Genomic DNA, 20,248 nt, shown 5'->3' on the forward strand with positions numbered 1-20,248 from the left:
TTGATAATTCCAGGCAATTTTTTCATTGTCATTCCAATCCTCTTAATTTTCCAACAGCTTTGAGCAATTTTAAAAACATTTTCTGAAATTCTAGCAGTATTTTATCAAAATAATTTTGCTGCCATTTTTCGCCATTTTTTGAGTTCTCAAATAATTTTTGCAATGTTTTTATACAATCTTGACCACAATTCTTTCAAAGTTTCAAGTTTTCACTTAATTTTCAACAATTTTATTGTAAAATCGTGTCGATTTTCTTACTGGATGCTGGTATTAATAGGCTTTATTGATATTTTGTGCAATTTTTAAATGAATTTCCACTTCATTTTCCAGGGTTTTTATGTGGGTACTTGAATTTTGTGTTTTTTTTGTTTTTATTTTTTACAAATTCTAGTTTTACTGTTATTTTATATTTAGTTGCCCTTTTCTTGTTTTTTTTAAATAATTTTTATGTCATCCTCATTTGAAATTAGTTTTTATCATTTTTTTTCAATATTATAATATTTTATAAAGTTGCAAACTTTTTTCCAGATTTTCACTTTTTTTTCAAAATTTCTGATGATAATTTATCAAGAAACTTGGAAGCTCATGTGAAATATAGAGAGAAGATCGTGCTCAAAACTTTGAATCGAATCTATTAAAGAGCACATTTCATACCTAATCAAGTTTCTGAAAAAAAACTGATGATCCGTCTTCAATTTATCTATTGGATGAATTTAAAGAGCACAGGAGGAGGGTATGCTTCAAAACCAGATGATCTGCATCCTCTTTTTTGAAGGAAAATTTAGTCACTTCTGCAACGTCAATCATTTGACTTCAAAATTTCTTTAACAGATTAAAAGCTACGGTAAATGATAAACATTTATTCATTTACTATGAACAAAAAAAAAAAAAAAAGAAGAACAAGAAACAATACGAAGACATCATTAAATAAACTAAAATGAAATTACGTAAAAAATGTGATCAATTTGAACACGACAGCGCCAATAAAAAAAAATTTATACATAAATACAAAGTATAGACACATACATACGCGATAAATCGGTATCATTTAAACACAACTTGAAGTAAACGCAAACAAAAATAACTAATTAAACAAAGAAATAGACTAATCACAGCGTAATGAGTGAAAATTAATCTGAAAGAAAAACAAACAGGGATTAAAGTTAGTACGTAAGTATGGTCGCGTACTCGGTACGTGAATTAAAATAGGTACCTACAGTACGTGCGATGATATAAAATAAAATCCAACTTACTTCTTCCTTTTCTTCAAAGCGTACGGAATAGTCGTTTCCTTATCTTTTATTATGTATGTACGTATTCCGAAAACGTGATTTTTGAAGTAAGTTTTCCAGTCTAGATTTTCCAGATTAAACTGAAATATTTGTTTATCGCCAGGCGACAAACAATTCCATAACTTTTTCACATTTTCATGAGGTATAATCCACTGTCTTGTACTGAAGTATGAAATAACATTGGTTAATTTATGAACTTTTTGATACGATTCCCATAATCTGCACAAGGAAAAGAAAATTATCATTGTTATATGCATGCTTGGATAAAATTTTATGAAAATGACGCGACGTTTATGTAAAAAAAAAAAGAAAAAAAGGACATAAAACTGAGCATAATGTGTACCTTGGTTCTTTACCACATAAAACCGCTATACTATCAACTATCAAAGCAGGTAGTAAATGAAGGAAGATCACATAGACTTGATGCACAAATTTATACTTGTTCAAAGTTAACGAATATGCCCACATCTGTAAATCGAAAACAGAAACAATTACCGTACTGCATGCAGCTGTAAAAGCGTTTTACGTCACTTTGACGTGATAGCTTTTCATTAAACGTATATTCACGAGCAAAAGCTCGAGTATACGATGAGACGCAGCTATCTGCGGGAAATTTTATAAATTTATGAATCAACACGAATTCGTTTTTTTTTTAGATTTTTTTTTTGAATTAACACATTGGCCTAGTTTTTCACAGGTATGGTTAGTGCGTATACTTGGAAGTATATAGGCAGAAGTCTGCGTTGATTTATATAATTTCAATAACTCACCGAATATGAAAATGGTATTTCTTGTTCGAACTTCTCGTTGCCTTCCATGAATGCTTTCCACGTTAGAGAGTTGTTTGTTTCTGTGCTACTGTAGTTGAATATTGGTACTCGGAGCATTTTAGCAGGGTCTTCGTCTGAGGTGTTTTGCTTAAACGTTTTCCTGAATTTAAAAAATAAACAAAATACATATGCATAAAAATTAATGAATCGAGTTGCGATTGTGAGGTGGATGTTGGAAAGTAATAAGGTAAGGTAAGGAGTAGTATTTTAAACATTATGAAAAATTGCGAATTCTTCTTCCATGCATGGGTAATCAAGCCGAAATTTTCAACAACAAAAAATTGGCATAAATTTGTGATTTTTTTCTGAAAATGTTGAAAAAATTCTAATGAATTTAGATAGAGAAGTATCCCAGTCATAAAGCTAAATCGAAAGAGCAACGAGAAATACATCACCAGCCAACATTTCAGTATCAAAGCTGCATTTTTCGATTTTTGGCGAATTTTTTAAAATCAAATTTTGGCCCAAAAATGCCAGAAAATAAAAATTTTACCAAATTGAGCCAGAAAACTGAAATTTGATAAGTATCCTATTTTCAACCTCTTGAATTGATTGGAGATGGCTTCGAGCCATTTTGAGTAGTTCTAGAGCCTTCAACAGAGTTTTGAAAGTTCGCCAAACGGGTCATTCCACCTCAATTCGACCTACGTTTTTGAGTCATGTCCTTCGATTTCACTCAAGTTTTTTACAATGTTTACCCACCCAATAAGTAAGAAACCTGCGATCAGTTTGGTCCCAGCCCCCTCAGGGAGTGGGTGGGTGGGGGGGCTTAAATTATTTTCACATTGTCTCGAGGTACTCAACTTCAGCAGCGCATTACTCCAAAGCTATGATACTTTGATCGAAACTGATTTCATAGTTCGAAAGAGTATTGAACTTTGAACTTTTAAAGTGTTTTGAAATTTTCAGAAGTTGAAAGTTGAACTTTCAAATAGAAAGTTCAAATTTCAAAATGGCGCTGTAAGTGAGAGCTATATCATTTAAAAATTCTGAAAAAATGTCCATGAATCTACCTTTTGATGCTTTTTCGAAATATTCAATAATTTTCGAGATGGGATCTTTTAATGGAGGGGGAGCACCGCCGCCCTAAAACTTGGGCAACACTTCCAAAAAAATCTGGGGCATGTGATATACCGAATTGTATGTTTTTGGTGACGTTGAACATGAATATGACGTCCGATTTTTGATTGGACCTCATCTACGGCCCCCAGCACCTCTCCAAAGCGGGTAGAAGTCGAAAAAATGGGTTCATTCGTGTGACACATGAAATAGTATGTTTTTGCATCGCTGAACACGAATATAGACGTGGTTTTTTAAATTGACTTCACCCCTGGCCCCCCGGAACCTCCTCAAATAGGTAAAAGTCCAACTGGGGGCCATGGATCGGGTCCAATCAAAAATCTGACGTCATGTTCGTGTTTAGCGTCACCAAAAACATACAATTCGATATATCACATGCCCCAGATTTTTTTTGAAAGTGTTGCCAAAATTTTGTGTGAGGGGTGCTCCCCTCCCATTAAAAAATCCCATCTCGAAAATTAAATCTTACAAAAAAGTATCAAAAGGTAGATTTATGGTTTTTTTTTTGGAATTTTAAATAGACGATTTCAATGAAACGTCACAATGACGTCACTTGACGGACAGCTGCAACGTGATTGGCTAATGGTGTAGCGAAAGCGCTTTTGACAACGTTTTTGGCCCTCGATTAACATTACGTTAAATGGGGAATTTAAAATCTATAAAGAAATTATGAGAAAGGTTGTATGATATTAGGGTCTTTTTCAACGCAGAATCCGAATTTAACAAGCGTTTTCCTCATTTCTTTATAGATTTCAAATTCCCCATTTAACGTACTTAATGCTAATCGAGGGCCAAATTTGTTTGTTGATAATGAAACCGACCAATCACAGCACAGCTGTCCGTCAAGTGACGTCACTGTGACGTTTCATTGAAATCGTCTATGGTATAGCTCCCACTTACAACCCCATTTTGAAACTTGGATTTTCAATTTGAAAGTTCAATTTTCAACTTTTGAAAAATTTCAACTTTCAACTTTTGAACATTTCAACTTTCAACTTTTGAAAAATTTCAACTTTCACCTTTTGAAAAATTTCAACTTTCAACTTTTGAAAAATTTCAACATTCAACTTTTGAAAATTTCAACTTTCAACTTTTGAAAATTTCAACTTTCAACTTTTGAAAAATTTCAAACTTAACTTTTGAACATTTCAACTTTCAACTTTTGAAAAATTTCAACTTTCACCTTTTGAAAAATTTCAACATTCAACTTTTGAAAATTTCAACTTTCAACTTTTGAAAATTTCAACTTTCAACTTTTGAAAATTTCAACTTTCAACTTTTGAAAAATGTCAAACTTTCAACTTTTGAACATTTCAACTTTCAACTTTTGAAAAATTTCAACTTTCACCTTTTGAAAAATTTCAAACTTTCAACTTTTGAACATTTCAACTTTCACCTTTTGAAAATTTCAACTTTCAACTTTTGAAAAATTTCAACATTCAACTTTTGAAAATTTCAACTTTCAACTTTGAAAATTTCAACTTTCAACTTTTGAAAATTTCAACTTTCAACTTTTGAAAAATGTCAAACTTTCAACTTTTGAACATTTCAACTTTCAACTTTTGAAAAATTTCAACTTTCACCTTTTGAAAAATTTCAAACTTTCAACTTTTGAACATTTCAACTTTCACCTTTTGAAAATTTCAACTTTCAACTTTTGAAAAATTTCAACATTCAACTTTTGAAAATTTCAACTTTCAACTTTGAAAATTTCAACTTTCAACTTTTGAAAATTTCAACTTTCAACTTTTGAAAATTTCAACTTTCAACTTTTGACAATTTCAACTTTCAACTTTTGACAATTTCAACTTTCAACTTTTGAAAATTTCAAAACACTTTAAAAGTTCAAAATGCAATGCTTTTTCGAACTAACTTAGCATTTTAGCACAGCATTTTTCCAAAACCGAATATTTTTCCAACGATTTCATAATTTTAGAAACCAATTTCGGTAAAACGGCGAGTAATTAGGTCACTGGAATTTCCAAAATGTTCAATCCCCCTTCCCCTGTCTCACAATCCTACAGTTCTGGTGTGAATTCTGAATAGTGACTACAATCTTTAATGAAAAGTAAGACGAACGATAGACGATATTCTACGTGTTTTTTTCTGTGTTTTTAGTTGGCAAAAATTTAGAAAAACTGTTTTTTTCCATCTTAAGAGTATTTAAAAACCGTGTAGAAAAACTTTATCAGGCACATAAATAAAATACATTATTTCTTTTTTTTCCCACTTCTATAATTATCAAAGATGCAATGAAGTAGCCACCCGTTATCCTTAAATTTTGCCAATCTCACATGCTAAATGCAGATAGATAGGCAGGTAGGTAGGTACGTCCAGACGTAAAATTTCGAACTCCTTGAAAAGGTCAACGCCAGCGTCACTTTTGTAGCTGCGAATGCGACCGCGAGCTTAGTAAATAAATTAATAATCAAATCCATTCGAAAAGAATACACGGGTAATTAACCGGTTTAATTAATTACAATTCCCACGATATGCACGTATAGGCTATACCGATTACTTCGGCGGTCTCATTGAACAATTTGATGTGGATTTAAGTCCACTTAAAATTTATGGTTCTAATTTCACACCTGATCTATGTTCGTGCTTAATTTTTGGGATTTATTTTCAGATGTAGGTAAGTATTACTTAAACCGTTCTCGACACTTAATCAAACAAAAAAAAATTGTCCAAAGTACTAACCAGGTTTCAGCCGTATACCAAGCAGCAGCTATCATGGCGTTGATAACGTAATCACAAGGTACAACATTGGCTTTACAGTTTTTATCAGCGTTAAGTGTTCTTAAAAGTCCTATACCGGCTGCAGCGACGATGCCAGTAGGTCCATACGTATTATTAATCCATCCGGGAATTGGTTCCTCTGCTGTGGATATAACTGAAACATATAGAGGAAATTCGATCGTTCAAAAAGGTATCATAATTTAGTATGTTACAGGAGCTCGCGTGAATTTTTTCTGATTTATTATAAAAACATTCGACTTATTGATCACCGATTGGCACGATTTACTCGGAATATCGCGTGACTTGCACGAAAACCGATAAAAAAAAATAAGGATAAAACGAATTCTCAATTCTATTATTCGTCAATTAGCAGCTTGGAAAAATTTTATAGAAATAGGTGCGATGACCTTGCACGTATGATTAATTTTATTGTAACACCTTTTATAGCATTTGTAATGAAAATAACCCAACTTTTATGCGAAATATAGGCGCCTTTAGGGTACCTGCGTATTAAACTCGTGTATATTAACTTACTTACCTATTGCTGGCCGGAAAACAGTTATAGGTATGCCGGTGTTTTTATGCAAACATAAACTTTCAGCAATTGCTTTGGTTAAAACGTACGTATTTGGATATGGTCCCAGTAACCTGCAAATTATTCAAAATAGGTTGTAAGTGAGTAATTTTTTTGCTTAATTTACTGCAAAAAATTCAAATCTCTCACACAAAGAGATTTGGTTCATGAATGACCTTGAATCAAAATGCAGGTAAGTATATCTCAATTTTATTATCAGAAGGAAATCAAAAATAAGTACCATAAAATGAAAATTTTATAATCAAGTTCATTTTTTTTTTTTTTGGTAAAAAGAAGCAAAACAGAAAAATTATTTTGAATGTGCTCTTTACCATTCAACCGAATTGAAATATTTTCGTGTTTTTTAATTTTTTAAAAACAGAATATTTTTAATCTTAAAGAGGAATATGATGAGTTGAATTCGCCAACTTTGAGAAAAAATGAAATAAATCACATTTCGTGACCCTGAGGTCCAAACACATGTCAAGGAAGTACTCGATAATTATCGATAAAAAAATAAAATAAATGGATTAACAATTACCTGGGGGTGATTCTATCTAAAATCGTATCATTCAAATGGTCAACTATTGATAAAATATTTTGAGGGAACATCGGAGGCTCGTATACTTTTTCCTCAATGGTGTTGTGTTCGGCGCAATAGGAAAATGCCGTTGAGACGTGAACGAATACCTGAAATATTAATTTATTAATACGTTTATTATACTACTGGTATTGAAAAATGAAGGACATGTACTTATATAATATACTCGTAAATTTATTTTATTACGTGGCCAAATGTTTACCTGTAAGTTTTTTATGCCTTTTGCGATGTCCAATAAATCACTGGTAGATCGAATATTAATATATACAGCATCTCGTAGCGGTGCATCAAAGCGTACAGTGGCGGCTACGTGGAAAATGATGTTGACTTCCTCTTGGAGGAGATCTCGGTCTGTGTCGGATATACCCAAATTTGGTTTTAGACAGTCGCCTCTGATCGGCGTTACAATGGAGGTGTAATCTGGGCAGCATTTTTTGGCTTTTTCGAAAACCTGCAAACGAGAGATTTGATAAATTGAGCATACTTGAAAATATATTTTACGTACGTAGCTTATTCATAAAATTAGGATTGAATTCTTTGGATTTGAGGTGTTGAAGAATATCGCCTTTCCCTCCCCCTACCTCCTTCAATCGACGTAAATTTTCAATGAGAATATCTACCTGCTTATCTACAACTTCTTTAGCTTCTAAATATTTTTTTTTTTTAAATTATTAACGTGGAAATTGAAGAGTTTACTACTTCAAAGTACTTACTCAAAAAAAAAAAAATTGAACAAGTCAACGCATAACGTTTAAAAAAAAAACAAAAAAAATTTAAATACTTAAACAACTTTTTAAGAAGAACAAAAAAATCAGTCGTTCTAGATTTGATTCATATTAATCATTTGAAGATTAAACCTAAGGTGGTACTCGTGGAAAAAATCATAGTAGGTCAATGTCCTTGAACGCTGCTAATAGAGCGAAAAATTAACAGAAACGTGTTTATTCAGATTTAAAAACAAAACAAATTTCAGAACAATGTATCATAGAATTTACTTTAAGTATACCTATTTGCCTGAATTTTAAACGATGTAGTTGAAGATTAGCCAAGATTTGTAAAATAAAAAGACAGTTGGGGAAAAATTTGTTGAGTCGCTAGATTTATGTTTATAAACTTACCGAATCACTTCTGACTCGTTCCGGTTAAAACCAAACCAAACTAGATCGAAAGAGAATATTCTGAAACTACCATATAACTAGAATTTTGAGATCCAAAATCCATTTTGAGATTTTTGGAGAATTTTTCTTCACTTCGACTCTCCTAATTATGAAACATAATTACTTTTAGATCATTCTAAAGCCTCCCAGCAAGTTTTAAATTTTTTCGAGGAATTCCAAATCACCCTGGGAAGGTCAGAAAATGAACTTTATTGCTCATAGGCTCAGTTGGTGCTGATTAGAGTCATCTTTTATCTTTTTGGGTGTTTCTGCTGACGATATAGTTCACTGTTGGCCTTTCTAGAATAATTTTAAATTTTTGGATAAAACTAAAAACTTGCTGAAAGGTTTCAGAAAGGCCCCAAATATGTTGTTTTTGAGCTGAGAGGATTGAAATGAAATTCGTATCGATCTATGTATTTCAGGGATTCCTGCCTTAAACTTTGAAAATTTTTTTTCCAAATTGTGTTTGCCCTTTTAATTTTTAAGATTAACAACCAGCCATGATGACGTTTTTCAAAAATTCTCTAAATATCAAGCAATGGCCTTAAACTGGTGTCAGTTCGAGAGATTTATTTGTCAGTAGGTAGGTATTTGTACCTACTTGAGTAATTTTCATTCAACTTGAAGCTCCCTGATTGGATATTCAAAAAATATGGCATTTTTTCAGAGTTATCTTTTGTTACAATAGACTCAACAAAAATAATAGACGTTTGAAATTCAAATTTATTTATGTAATTCCTGTTTTGAGAGCTTGTAGTTCTGTTATGAGCCATTTGCTCTGAGGTAGCACTTGGTGAAAATCAATTTTCTATAACAAGAAATAATTTTATAAGAAGGGGGGAGGAGTAGAGTAAAAATAAAATAACTTTCTTCCTGAATGGAGTAGGTTAGTTTTAAAATCATTCATATTATAACTATTTTAACCTCGGTTTTGAAAAAAAAAATATCAAGTAGGTAAAGTCACCGTGGGTTCAAAGAATGAATTACTCGATGACAGATAAGTGCATCAAAAATGCATCTAATGTTTAAAATATGTGTTACTAGAATTACTTTTAACCAAACTTGGTCGATAGATAGATACGCAGATCATATACTAGGACGAATATCATACGTATTAATTCAAAAAAGTACATCAATAATTTGCATACAAATGGCTTCTGTTTAATAAAATTAGCTAGGTAATTATTTATTTGTTTGATTAAATGCCAGCGGTTCCTTCCTTTTTCATAATTCTTGCATATTACCAACATTTACACGAGAAAATGGCATTGAGATCATCAAATAGTACCAGCGACGATATCATGATTCATGAATAAGTAGATATACCTAAATGTTCAAAAATCGACAAATGCTTCAATTCTTTGAAATGTTATGAAGGCTAATTTTATCTTCACCTTTTTTCGCGAATTTTTATACATTTTAGTTTCATTGGTTTTGGAATGACCTTGAGATCATCATTATTTGACAAAATATTTCAGGTTGCAAGAGATAGGTACGAGTTGTATCATTCACAATTTGTTTCCGGTTTTCAAAAGACTTTTACGTATATGAATTTTTAACATCAAAATTCAAGTTTCTAATATTCACTAATAAAAATACCAATTACTTAGGTACTTTATCAATTTAAATTTAAATTTTTTTATAATTTTGAATTGTTTAAACTACTATTTTGATGTTTTTTTTTTTTTTTTTTTTTTTTTTTAAATCATACTACTTATGGTATTTTAAACAAATCATTCCTACGATTAAAATATATTAACCCATGTTTGTTCATTCCTCTTGTGCTCCTACACAGAAATATTCATCACATTGAACCATATTTTTTGAAGAAAGGGGGCGAAAGCAAAAAGTTGAAAATAGTCAGTAAATGTAAAATAGAGGAAAATTTCAAAATTATTTGTAAAAAACCCATTCACAAAGTATTTACGAATAATCTTTCCTTATCCATGAGTAATACTCATTAAAAAAATTGCATCGTAAATCCGACAATAAAAACTGCACAGACTGAAGATAGTGATAACCTACAATTGGATTCAAGTACCCCTATTTCATTTCTCCGTCCATCACTTATATAATTTTCTTTAAATAGATCGAGGTAGGTATTACTCGAAAACCGAAGAAAAAAAAAGTTAATTCGCAACATAGTGTTAATATATATTACGTAAAATTCGTGAGCAGGTAGATGCTTTCAGATTCTACGTAAGTTAATTTTCATACACTAAGTAGGTACCTATGTATGTTTTAAAAAAAGATTATACTAATTCACTTTGTTAAAAAAAATAATCCATATTATCTATACGTAATTTTTAATCATCGTCATCACTGCGATTAAAAAATAAATAAAATAGAAAAACTCACCGGTTGATCGAAAATCTCCTGAAACCGGGTCCATATATCTTTACCTCTTTTCTCTCTAATCAATATATAAATTTTTTTAATATCCGGGCACGAACTAATGACGAGCACATGAAAGAAAGAGAAAAAAAACACACCCAATAAATCACCACGTTTATATACGAGCTTGGTACATAATTATACTTTGAAAAATTATTCACTCACCATAAAAGCTTTGATAAAAGTACATGCCCTAAAAACCCCGTAACACCGGTTACAAAAATAGTCGATCCTTTGTAAAAAGTCAGTACGTCTTGCTGGGGTACAAACTTCTGTCCCTCGGACATTGTCAAATCTGCGAGGAAAAATTCAGCTTAGTCAAGTACAATGATTTCGGTGTGAACTAAACGCGTGAATTGAACGAGAATTTAAATGAATGTATTACACGATGTATTTAAATGTCCTTCTAACGCGTTATGGAATATTTAAAATGAAAAAGTAAAAAAACATCCACCATTTGACTACACGAATATTTAAATGAAACCGGTCCTTAGACAATTGAATCGATTCCAAATTAAAAGAAAAAAAATCTAATCGCGAGCTGATCCCAAGATATAGCTAATTTTTCGCAATCAACGTTCGCGAAATCTAACAGATGAATGACTATTTTCACAATGATCGTACGTATGTCCACCGTGGACTACCCGGAACCCACACTCTGCTGAGAAGACCGTGAAAAAGCACAATATAAACCTGAACCGCAGAATTGAGGAGAATGGAATTTTACTATTTACGTCTACTAATACGTATCGTATGTTAATCATCCGAAAGGGAAGATGGTATGACGCGAACTACCGGGAAACTACCTGCTGCTGATTCGTTTAAATGGACGAGTCGGTCGAAAAAATTATTTCATAATTTACTCGAACTAAAATAACCCTGTCTACAAAAAAAAAAAAAAAAAAATAGAAAACAACTTACGTAATTATCAACGATAATGATGCTCTTATTAATTTCGAGTAATTTTTCCACACTAATAAATAGGTACCTACTCGTATATGTTCACTACGATGCAGTTTTTCAATTTATTTCAATCCTCACAGGATCATATTTTTAAACCCCCATCACGTATTTAAAAAAAAATAAATGCAAGTTTACCTGTTACATAATTCTTGGACTTCATTTATTTAATATTGCAACAACGTATCTCATTCACATTTGTAAAACCATAACGTGCGAAAATTCTACGTATCACTTGGAAACACGTGGATACGAAAAATTTCAATTAAAAGAAAATTTTTAATCAACTCACCGAATTATCAGATCGACTTAACGTTACACCCGAAACGATATATCCGATAAATGTACCCAACTTAACACCCGCGAATACACTGATAATGGGTGATTTATCACCTAATTGTTGTTTTTAATTAAAATCACGTCAGTTGGACGCTTGAATTTAGTCATTTCAGATTTACGAACAGAATGATATTTATGTTTCACTCGATACGAGTATGTCCGTGTTATTAATGGAGACATGAAATTAACTTCAAATGTCATCGTCCACCTAATACCTACCTATACGAGTAATGTACTCGTGTACCTATTCGAAATGTTAGTAAACATAACATACTTCTTATAGTCGAAAGGTAAACAACTTCGAATCGTTGGAAAAAATTCTCAGTGTGCATTTCTTGGCATACATATATTTTTTTTAACGTGTGTAGGAATTAGATGATTTAAATGCATTTTATTCATTTTTATTGCAAAAACATCGTGTAAGGGAATCTAGTGTATGAAGACTACCTAGGTAGTAGGTACCTATACGATACTTCCGAGTTTTCGAACGATGCTATTCTGTCATAAGTACGTTTTCAAATCACAAATAGGCGTACGTCTGAAGCGATTTTTTCAAATTTATAATTAATAATTTCTATTTGGAGAATTTTTGAAAAAAAAAAAAAAAAAAAAAAAAAAAAAACGTTCGGTACCTACGAGCACATGAAGAATTATGACCTCTATGATTTATTTGTTTTTCGTTTTAAATAACATACCTATGCTTTGTTCCACAAAAATTGTATCTAGTTTTTGAAAAACAATGTTGACTAGGTGGAGAATCATAACTCTTAGGGTTGTTTCGTTTGCGTAGATACATATTTAATTGAAAAAATGGTTTCTGTAAAACAACGTAAGCGATGAGAAGAATAATTCATAAGGTAATTACTCAACTTCAAATAAGTATACATTTTGACAATTTTTTCTTTAACATTACCGAGGTTTCATCAATTTTTGACAATTTTTAGTAATTTCTATGCAAATTTTACAGTTTTTAAGATAATTTGAGCAGAGCGCACAGTGGGCTGTGAGCACCCTCAAAACGGGCGTAATTCAAAAACTTACAATGAACCCTAAAAAAATGGTATAATGATACCCTCCCTTATGTTTTTGGGGTCGCAGAATACGAATTTGACAATATTTTTTTTGTAGGGGTGGGGGGTGAGGGGGTTAGGGGAGCGAAAAATTCAAAATTTGACTATAATGATGTGTGATATGTCGAAATGTATGTTTTTGAGGGTGTAGATCACGAATCTGACAATATTTTTTTCATAGGGGTCAATGGTGGGGGCTGAAGGGGGTGAAAACGGTGAAAAATTCAAAATTTGACTATAATGATGTGTGATATGTCGAAATGTACCGAATATGAATAATTCAACTAAAAGTGAGTAATTTTCATCAATTTACTCGATTTTAGTTGTTATAAAGTAATTATAGAGGTATAATTTACGTTGAAACTCCGTTTTTTGCCTACTCTGCTGCATAAATATCAATAGAAAAAATTTTTGCACGTAGATGCACGGGAAATTCCAGTGGCTGGTAATACTTAAGATAGTGTATTACAAGATGTTAATTGCCATTTTTGCCCTAAAGTGCCCCCGCGACCTCCACAGTCGATTATAGTGAAAAATCTTGGTGAATTTCGTTGAAATGTGACAAATTTTTTCTTCCAGGGACTTTGACGGCTCCCCAATAGAAAATTCTTCATCCCCCACCCTTCACCCCTTCTACACCCTCGAAAACGTACATTTTGACATATCACACGTTATTATGGTCAAATTTTGAATGTTTCACCATTTTTACCCCCTTCATCCCCCACCATTCACCCCTACGAAAAAAATATTGTCAAATTCGTGATCTACACCCTCAAAAACATACAATTCGATATATCACACATCATTATGGTCAAAATTTGAATTTTTCACCCCCTTCATCCCCCACCATTAACCCCTACGAAAAAAATATTGTCAAATTCGTGATCTACAACCTCGAAAACATACATTTCGACATATCACACATTATTATAGTCAAATTTTGAATTTTTAAACATTTTCACCCCCTCAGCCCCCACCATTGACCCCTACGAAAAAAACACTGTCAGATTCGTGATCTACACCCTCAAAAACATACATTTCGACATATCACACATCATTATAGTCAAATTTTGAATTTTTCGCTCCCCTAACCCCCTCACCCCCCACCCCTACAAAAAAAATATTGTCAAATTCGTATTCTGCGACCCCAAAAACATAAGGGAGGGTATCATTATACCATTTTTTTAGGGTTCATTATAAGTTTTTGAATTACGCCCGTTTTGAGGGTGCTCACAGCCCACTGTGGAGCGTGTAATTCAAAAAATATTTAATTAAATTAGGGTTTAATCAATTTTCAACATTTTTTAGGTATTTTTTTATTGAGATTTATCTGAAGTTCTACAATTTTTGCGCTTTTTTACCGAGGTTTCCATAATTTTAACAAATTTTCAAGCAGTTTTGTTCAACTTCTTGAAGATACGAGTATTCATAAGTTTCTGGTAATTTTCAGTACCTAATTTTTTTGGTAATTTTGCCATTTTTGTGATACTTTATGTAATTTTTGACCAATTTTATTTTTCATTTTGAAAATATTTTCATCAGTTTTTTGTAATTTCCAATGTCCCCCCCCCCCTTAATTCAGACACTTTTTGTGGAAGTTTTTTCAAATTTCAGACTTTTTCATCAACTTTTACAGTCATGTTCTCAACTTTTTTTGTATAATTTTAACAAATTTTTAATCAATATTTGTTCAAATTCATGGATATTTCATGAATTTTTGGTGATTTTCATTTTTATACTGATTTTGCAGCTTGAATGAAATTACCAATCAAATATTTATGTAATTTTTGCCAAATTTCATTTCATTTATTACTTTGTAATTTTGATCAATTTTTTTCTGCATGATTTTTAATTTTAACAACATTTTAGCAAGGTATTTTTAATATTTTTGTGAGCTTTTTCTCAAAATTGCTACCCCCATTTTTCAACAACTCTTAAGCATTTTCTATTTTTTTTTAAATTACCATTTTTAAGAAATTTTTAAGCATTTTTCATTTAACTTTATAATTTTATACATTTCTTTTTGCCCAATTTAGTAATTTTTATGCTGATTTTCAGTTTTTATGATGCTGTGTATATTTTTTTTTTACCATGATGAATTTTTTGTCATTTTCGACAATTTTTCGTCACTTTACGTTTCAGACTCTTTTTGAAGAAAAGTTTAGATGCTAAAGAAGCTAAACGAGAAATAAAATATTATGTAAAACAAGATGTCAGATGCTGAATGCATATTTTGGGACAGAGATGAAAAAAAAAAAAAAATTATGCTAAATCTAGCATTCATTAGCCAAGATGGAAACTTTGGCCAGTTACCTAGACTAATAGCAAGGTTGAACCTCCAGATGGATCAAGTTTGTCTACTACTACATATGTATAGAAAACGACTGCATGCATAGTTGCATACTGCATAAACGATAGGTGATTTGATAAAAATCAACAAAAAAAAAGTAAAAGAAAAAATAAACTGAATCTGAGCAACTGGTTACTTTGATAATATGATTAAGGAAGTGCAAGATGCAAGATCGACGACCTTGAAAACTAAACAATAATTCCATTCGTAGCATTGAACCAGGAAAAAAAGTCGAACTATAAGAAGTTCTCATCCATGAAAGTTCAATTACATTACTGATATTGTGTGGGAAATCATGGAAAATAACCTACAAAAGAGAAGAATAAAAATAATGCAAAGATGAAATCATATTTCACTTCCAGTATTTTTTTTATAGGTACCTACCTACCTACGTATGAAAAAAAAAGATTTCTACCAAAATTTTAATGAATACCGGATCTAGTTACACCAAGAACATAATTTCACAGTAACGAAATTAAAAAATGAATTGTTTGAATATTAACATTAAATTCCTCTCCTTCCCCCTCCTTTCCTTCCTCCTGACAACTACCTTCAAAAATAAGGTATTTTAAATGTTTAAAACCGTTTCCATCGACAAATTATTGGCTATGAAAACTGAAAAGCGTGCTGAAAAGTCAGCTTTCGAGATGTTGCTTGCAAATGGTTTTTTCATTTGTCTATACCTAGTACCTAATTAATTACATTCCTAATTTAAAAGTTCTCTCTTTTACAATGTGTAGACGAGTCTATTACAGATTGTAACATAATTCAACTCGAAAGTTATTAGGTAAAAAATCACATTTTCATTTCTTCAATATGAAACATTTTTGTCTTACCTTCGAACTCGTGAAATATTCTAATCATTCTGAACAGTTGAGTAAATGAGCCGTGAAACGATAATTCTGATGATTAATAATTTAACGCAATAGGTAATTTGTTAGAATCCATTCGAACTAATTGATATTTTTTTCACACTTGATTTAAAAAATGATTCGTTGCAAAATTTCTTACGCGAATAACTACATTTAGATTTGTACGATAAACACACTAAAACAGATCTACAATTTCACTCAAATGATTAAACGCGACCGCGTATTAAAACGCTCGAAAAAGAATACGACATTTGAAATTGTATTCGATTGAAATTTTTATCATTATAAGGTATTGTGACTGATTGGTTATCTAGAATAATGTTCAAATTTCGCTTAATTATCGTTTGTATTTGTTCGTATGTAGATGTATGTACTTTACGAAGACACCGATAATAAGATATTTAATCGTAATGGGGCATGGGTTAGGTACCTACCTATACAGTACATTATACCTACTTACTTGGTGCTTATACTTTTTACTTTCAATTAAATTGTGCATTAGGTAAGCAGGTACATACTTAAATTCCATCCGAATGTTTCCATTGATAAACAAAATCGAAGGATTAAAAAACAAAAAATTTGGAAATATTTTCTAAATAGTCATAGCCTACCTACTCATTCATAAGTCACGTGTAAAATACCCAGGAAAAATAACCTAAGTCAACGTAAACATACCGTAAATCTGTGTTTCTAAGAAGTATCGTAGCGTAACTTGTGTATTTCCCGAATCGAATCGAAGATTTAATTGTCGGAGTATGTAGATTGCTTACCATACTTAGGTATAGGTAGGTATAGATTCCTACGAATTGCGATACGATTCAACGTTCGAAAACACACCGCTCTTAATCACCCGCCTGGAGGTAGATCCGAACTGGAGGAAGGGTAATGACCAGGAATCGAATTTTTACACAGTTTATATTCAAAGATACCTATCTACCTACGTAATAATATTTTATGCCAACATGTGCCGGATCCAGCACATTTGAATTATTTTTGGGTGCTTTATTTTCAAGAAAAGGCCAAATAAATTGTAAACATATTACTTGCATCATTCATGCCATAAAATTAACTATAGGTGCGGTATCTCTTGCATATTTCTCAGCAAGTTTCAGATCTTGCAAGCATTTTTCATCGAACTCAGATTTTTTCATTTTTGAAATGCATTTAATGAAATTTTACCGAAGCTTCAAGTTTCAAGTAGCTCGAGAAATTATCATAAAAAAATTAACCATTGAAAGAAGAAGAGAAAATGTAAAAAATTCAAATGGAAGCATCGATTCTCGAACCGATAATTAGTGTTTTACCCATGATGAGACACCCTGTATAGATAGGTCTTCGAAAAAAATATTTTACCCAGATTCGTGTCTTGAGAAACGATTTTCCCCTCAAAAATTCCAGGGAACGTTTCCCTTATTTTGTTTCTTTAAAAGAATGAATAATCTACTTACGTAGAACTAGGCCTGCTGGTACGAGTAGTTGACCTTCAAATATTTAGCTATAAGTAAACTTAAGCGTAGAAACAAATTCACCAGGTAATTATACCAAGTAGGTATTTTATTAATAAAAATATTCTTACCCGCTGAAGTTATCAACCTCATGGTTTATAGTGAAATCCAGCAAAACTTGTACTTTCATTGGTATTGATTTGGAACGCAATACGTCGAGCTTCAAAGATTTAGGTGCGAATCTTGCGGCTTGAAGAATACACCGCAGTGTTTGAGAGAAAAGGAAATCACATATCGCTTTCGGGTTAGGTAATTCATGCGTTGTCAGCATGAAACGTGAACTCACATTCGAGTGATATAATTTACGAAAACACAAATTTCTTATTTCTAATACAAAATATCCTACGCGACGATACGATTTAAAGAGAAAAAATTATAACTTAGGCCTATACGAGTTCGGTGACGCGTTAACGAAAATATGTGAATTAATTCTAAAATTATTTTACTCGTAAATTCTAGTTCCATAGTCAATTTTATAATTATGAAAATTATTTTAGACTAGATTTTGTTGTAACGAAGGTGAGTAATACATAATAATAATAGTTGCTCAATTAGCTTTCAAAGTTTCCATTTTGCCGTTCATAGCTGTGATTTACGTACCAGTTTCCAGTAAATAGGTATGTATCTGTTTACGAAGTAATACCCAAAATACCTACAATGCTTACGTCATACGTGATTGACTCGAAATTTTTGACTAAGGAATACAACATTTTAGTGAATCAGGGATAAAGTGTAGGTAATTAGGTGTGGATTTTTTCCAGAATATTTTCGGTACCTAGCTAGGTTTTGATTAAATAAATTAAATGATAAGTACTGAGCAAGTACGTCTACTATGAAGACCTTCGAATTCATTTTTGCGAAAATAATATCAAAGAAAGAACGCCTAAATAATAAGTATGGAGATGTTGTTGCTGTTTTTTTTTGGCAAATTGGAAATGGAATACGAGTATTTTCAAGTTCCATATTCTCAGGATAAGCTTATGTAATTTGATTTGACGTAAACAAACGCAGAATTTTGATAGAATAAATACATACGAATTTTTTTGCAAAATAAACAAATTTCCATGAAACCGATAATTGCGAAAAACAATACGATAATTTTAAAAATCAAGGTCCAAAAGCGCGAACGGTCTTGAAACAAGTTAAAAATAGTCAAAAGTACGAAAAAAGCCACCATTTTGGCGAATTTTAAAAATAGTAGGTAATTGATTTAATGTGAGTTATTTGGAAGAAGTAATTTTTCAAAGCGTTGGTTAAAAGTATGAACCCTGAAATCAGAAAAAAAAATATTGGAAATTAGTAAAATCAAAAACATAGGCACCTATTTACAAAAAAATATAAGATCGTTAGAAGTAGGTAATTACTAACTGCTTCAATGAAGGTAAAATATCGACAAAACAATAGTTCGTATTTACATGAGCAAGTGTTTTGAAGGATGCCAAAAATCTATTGATCAATAACCTACCTAATAGATAATGCACGAGTACCAGGTGGCTGATTAATACCAAGACAGCAGTGATGTACGTATCCAATTTTCATTAAAATGATTAATTTTATTGACGGGCAGAAAAGCTGTCTTGAACTTTTTTATTGCAGAAATACGAATTATTACGTGAAAAACGATTCATATCTAGCGTTATTAATGCATCACGGTGCTGTCTGACAAGGGAACCTCTTGAGGTGTCACACTCCGATTTGAACGGGACCGCGATTTCAGGAAAGAGCATAGTCTGAAACCCCCAAAACCAAATTTTCAGCAGCCCATGCTCATTTTTCGATTTTTGGCGAACGTTTAAAAATTCAAAATTGACTGTTTTTGGCGATTTATGCTTTTTTTTAAAAAAAAAGTACATAGTTACTATCAGTAAAAATGGTCAAAATAAATCCCAAAACTAATATTAATTACCCAAATCCAAATCCATTTCCAGCTATTCTGGAGCCTCCAGCGCTATTCAATTTCTCCAGAATTTTGAATTTGCTCCAGAAGCCATGAATATGCAGTTGGGCAGCTAAAAATCGAGCTGTGTATTACACTCGACCTGTTTAACGAGTTTATTCACATTTGAGCCGATTTTGAGAGTGACACCTCAAGAGTGGTTTTTTGACCAGCTTTTTTCAAAATTAAAAAATTAAAAAAATCAAAAGTTTCCCGTTTGCGTGGAAATTTTTGAAATTCGCGTGAATCGCTGTATTTTGTCCATATAACTAACCCCCCCCATCCTAATTTCACCATTTCCAGCCATTCTGTAGCCTCCAGCGCGATTTTCAATTTCTCCAGAATTTTGATTTTGCTCTAGAAGGCGTGAATATAAAGTTGGGCAGCTAAAAATCGAGTTGTGTAACACTCGACCTGTTAAACGAGTTTATCCACATCTGAGCCGATTTTGAAAGTGACACCTCAAGAGTGGTTTTTGACCAGCTTTTTTCAAAATTACAAAATCCAAAAAATCAAAAGTTTCCCGTTTGTGAGAAAATTTTTAAA

General features: G+C 31.9%; 1 protein-coding gene across 5 annotated transcripts; it reads right to left on the bottom strand.

Moving 5' to 3' along the window:
• Positions 1-845: 845 nt before the first annotated feature.
• LOC135846005 (fatty acyl-CoA reductase wat-like) lies at positions 846-18,079 on the bottom strand. 5 transcript variants are annotated; one of them, XM_065364928.1, is made up of 11 exons: positions 17,838-18,079; positions 10,836-10,965; positions 10,635-10,728; positions 7,319-7,567; positions 7,057-7,205; positions 6,480-6,589; positions 5,903-6,095; positions 2,063-2,222; positions 1,636-1,760; positions 1,254-1,511; positions 846-1,135 (listed from the first exon to the last, which is right to left on the bottom strand). In XM_065364928.1, the coding sequence occupies exons 1-11, from the start codon at positions 17,857-17,859 to the stop codon at positions 1,045-1,047; spliced, it is 1,581 nt and encodes a 526-aa protein (XP_065221000.1). In that variant the 5' UTR covers positions 17,860-18,079; the 3' UTR covers positions 846-1,044. The 5 variants fall into 5 exon arrangements, with proteins under 5 accessions (XP_065221000.1, XP_065220997.1, XP_065221002.1 ...); XM_065364925.1 differs by lacking the exon at positions 17,838-18,079 and adding an exon at positions 16,226-16,268; XM_065364930.1 differs by lacking the exon at positions 17,838-18,079 and adding an exon at positions 11,923-12,179.
• Positions 18,080-20,248: the final 2,169 nt, after the last annotated feature.

Source organism: Planococcus citri, chromosome 4, assembly GCF_950023065.1.
Source record: "Planococcus citri chromosome 4, ihPlaCitr1.1, whole genome shotgun sequence".
NCBI classification, from domain to species: Eukaryota; Metazoa; Arthropoda; class Insecta; order Hemiptera; family Pseudococcidae; genus Planococcus; species Planococcus citri.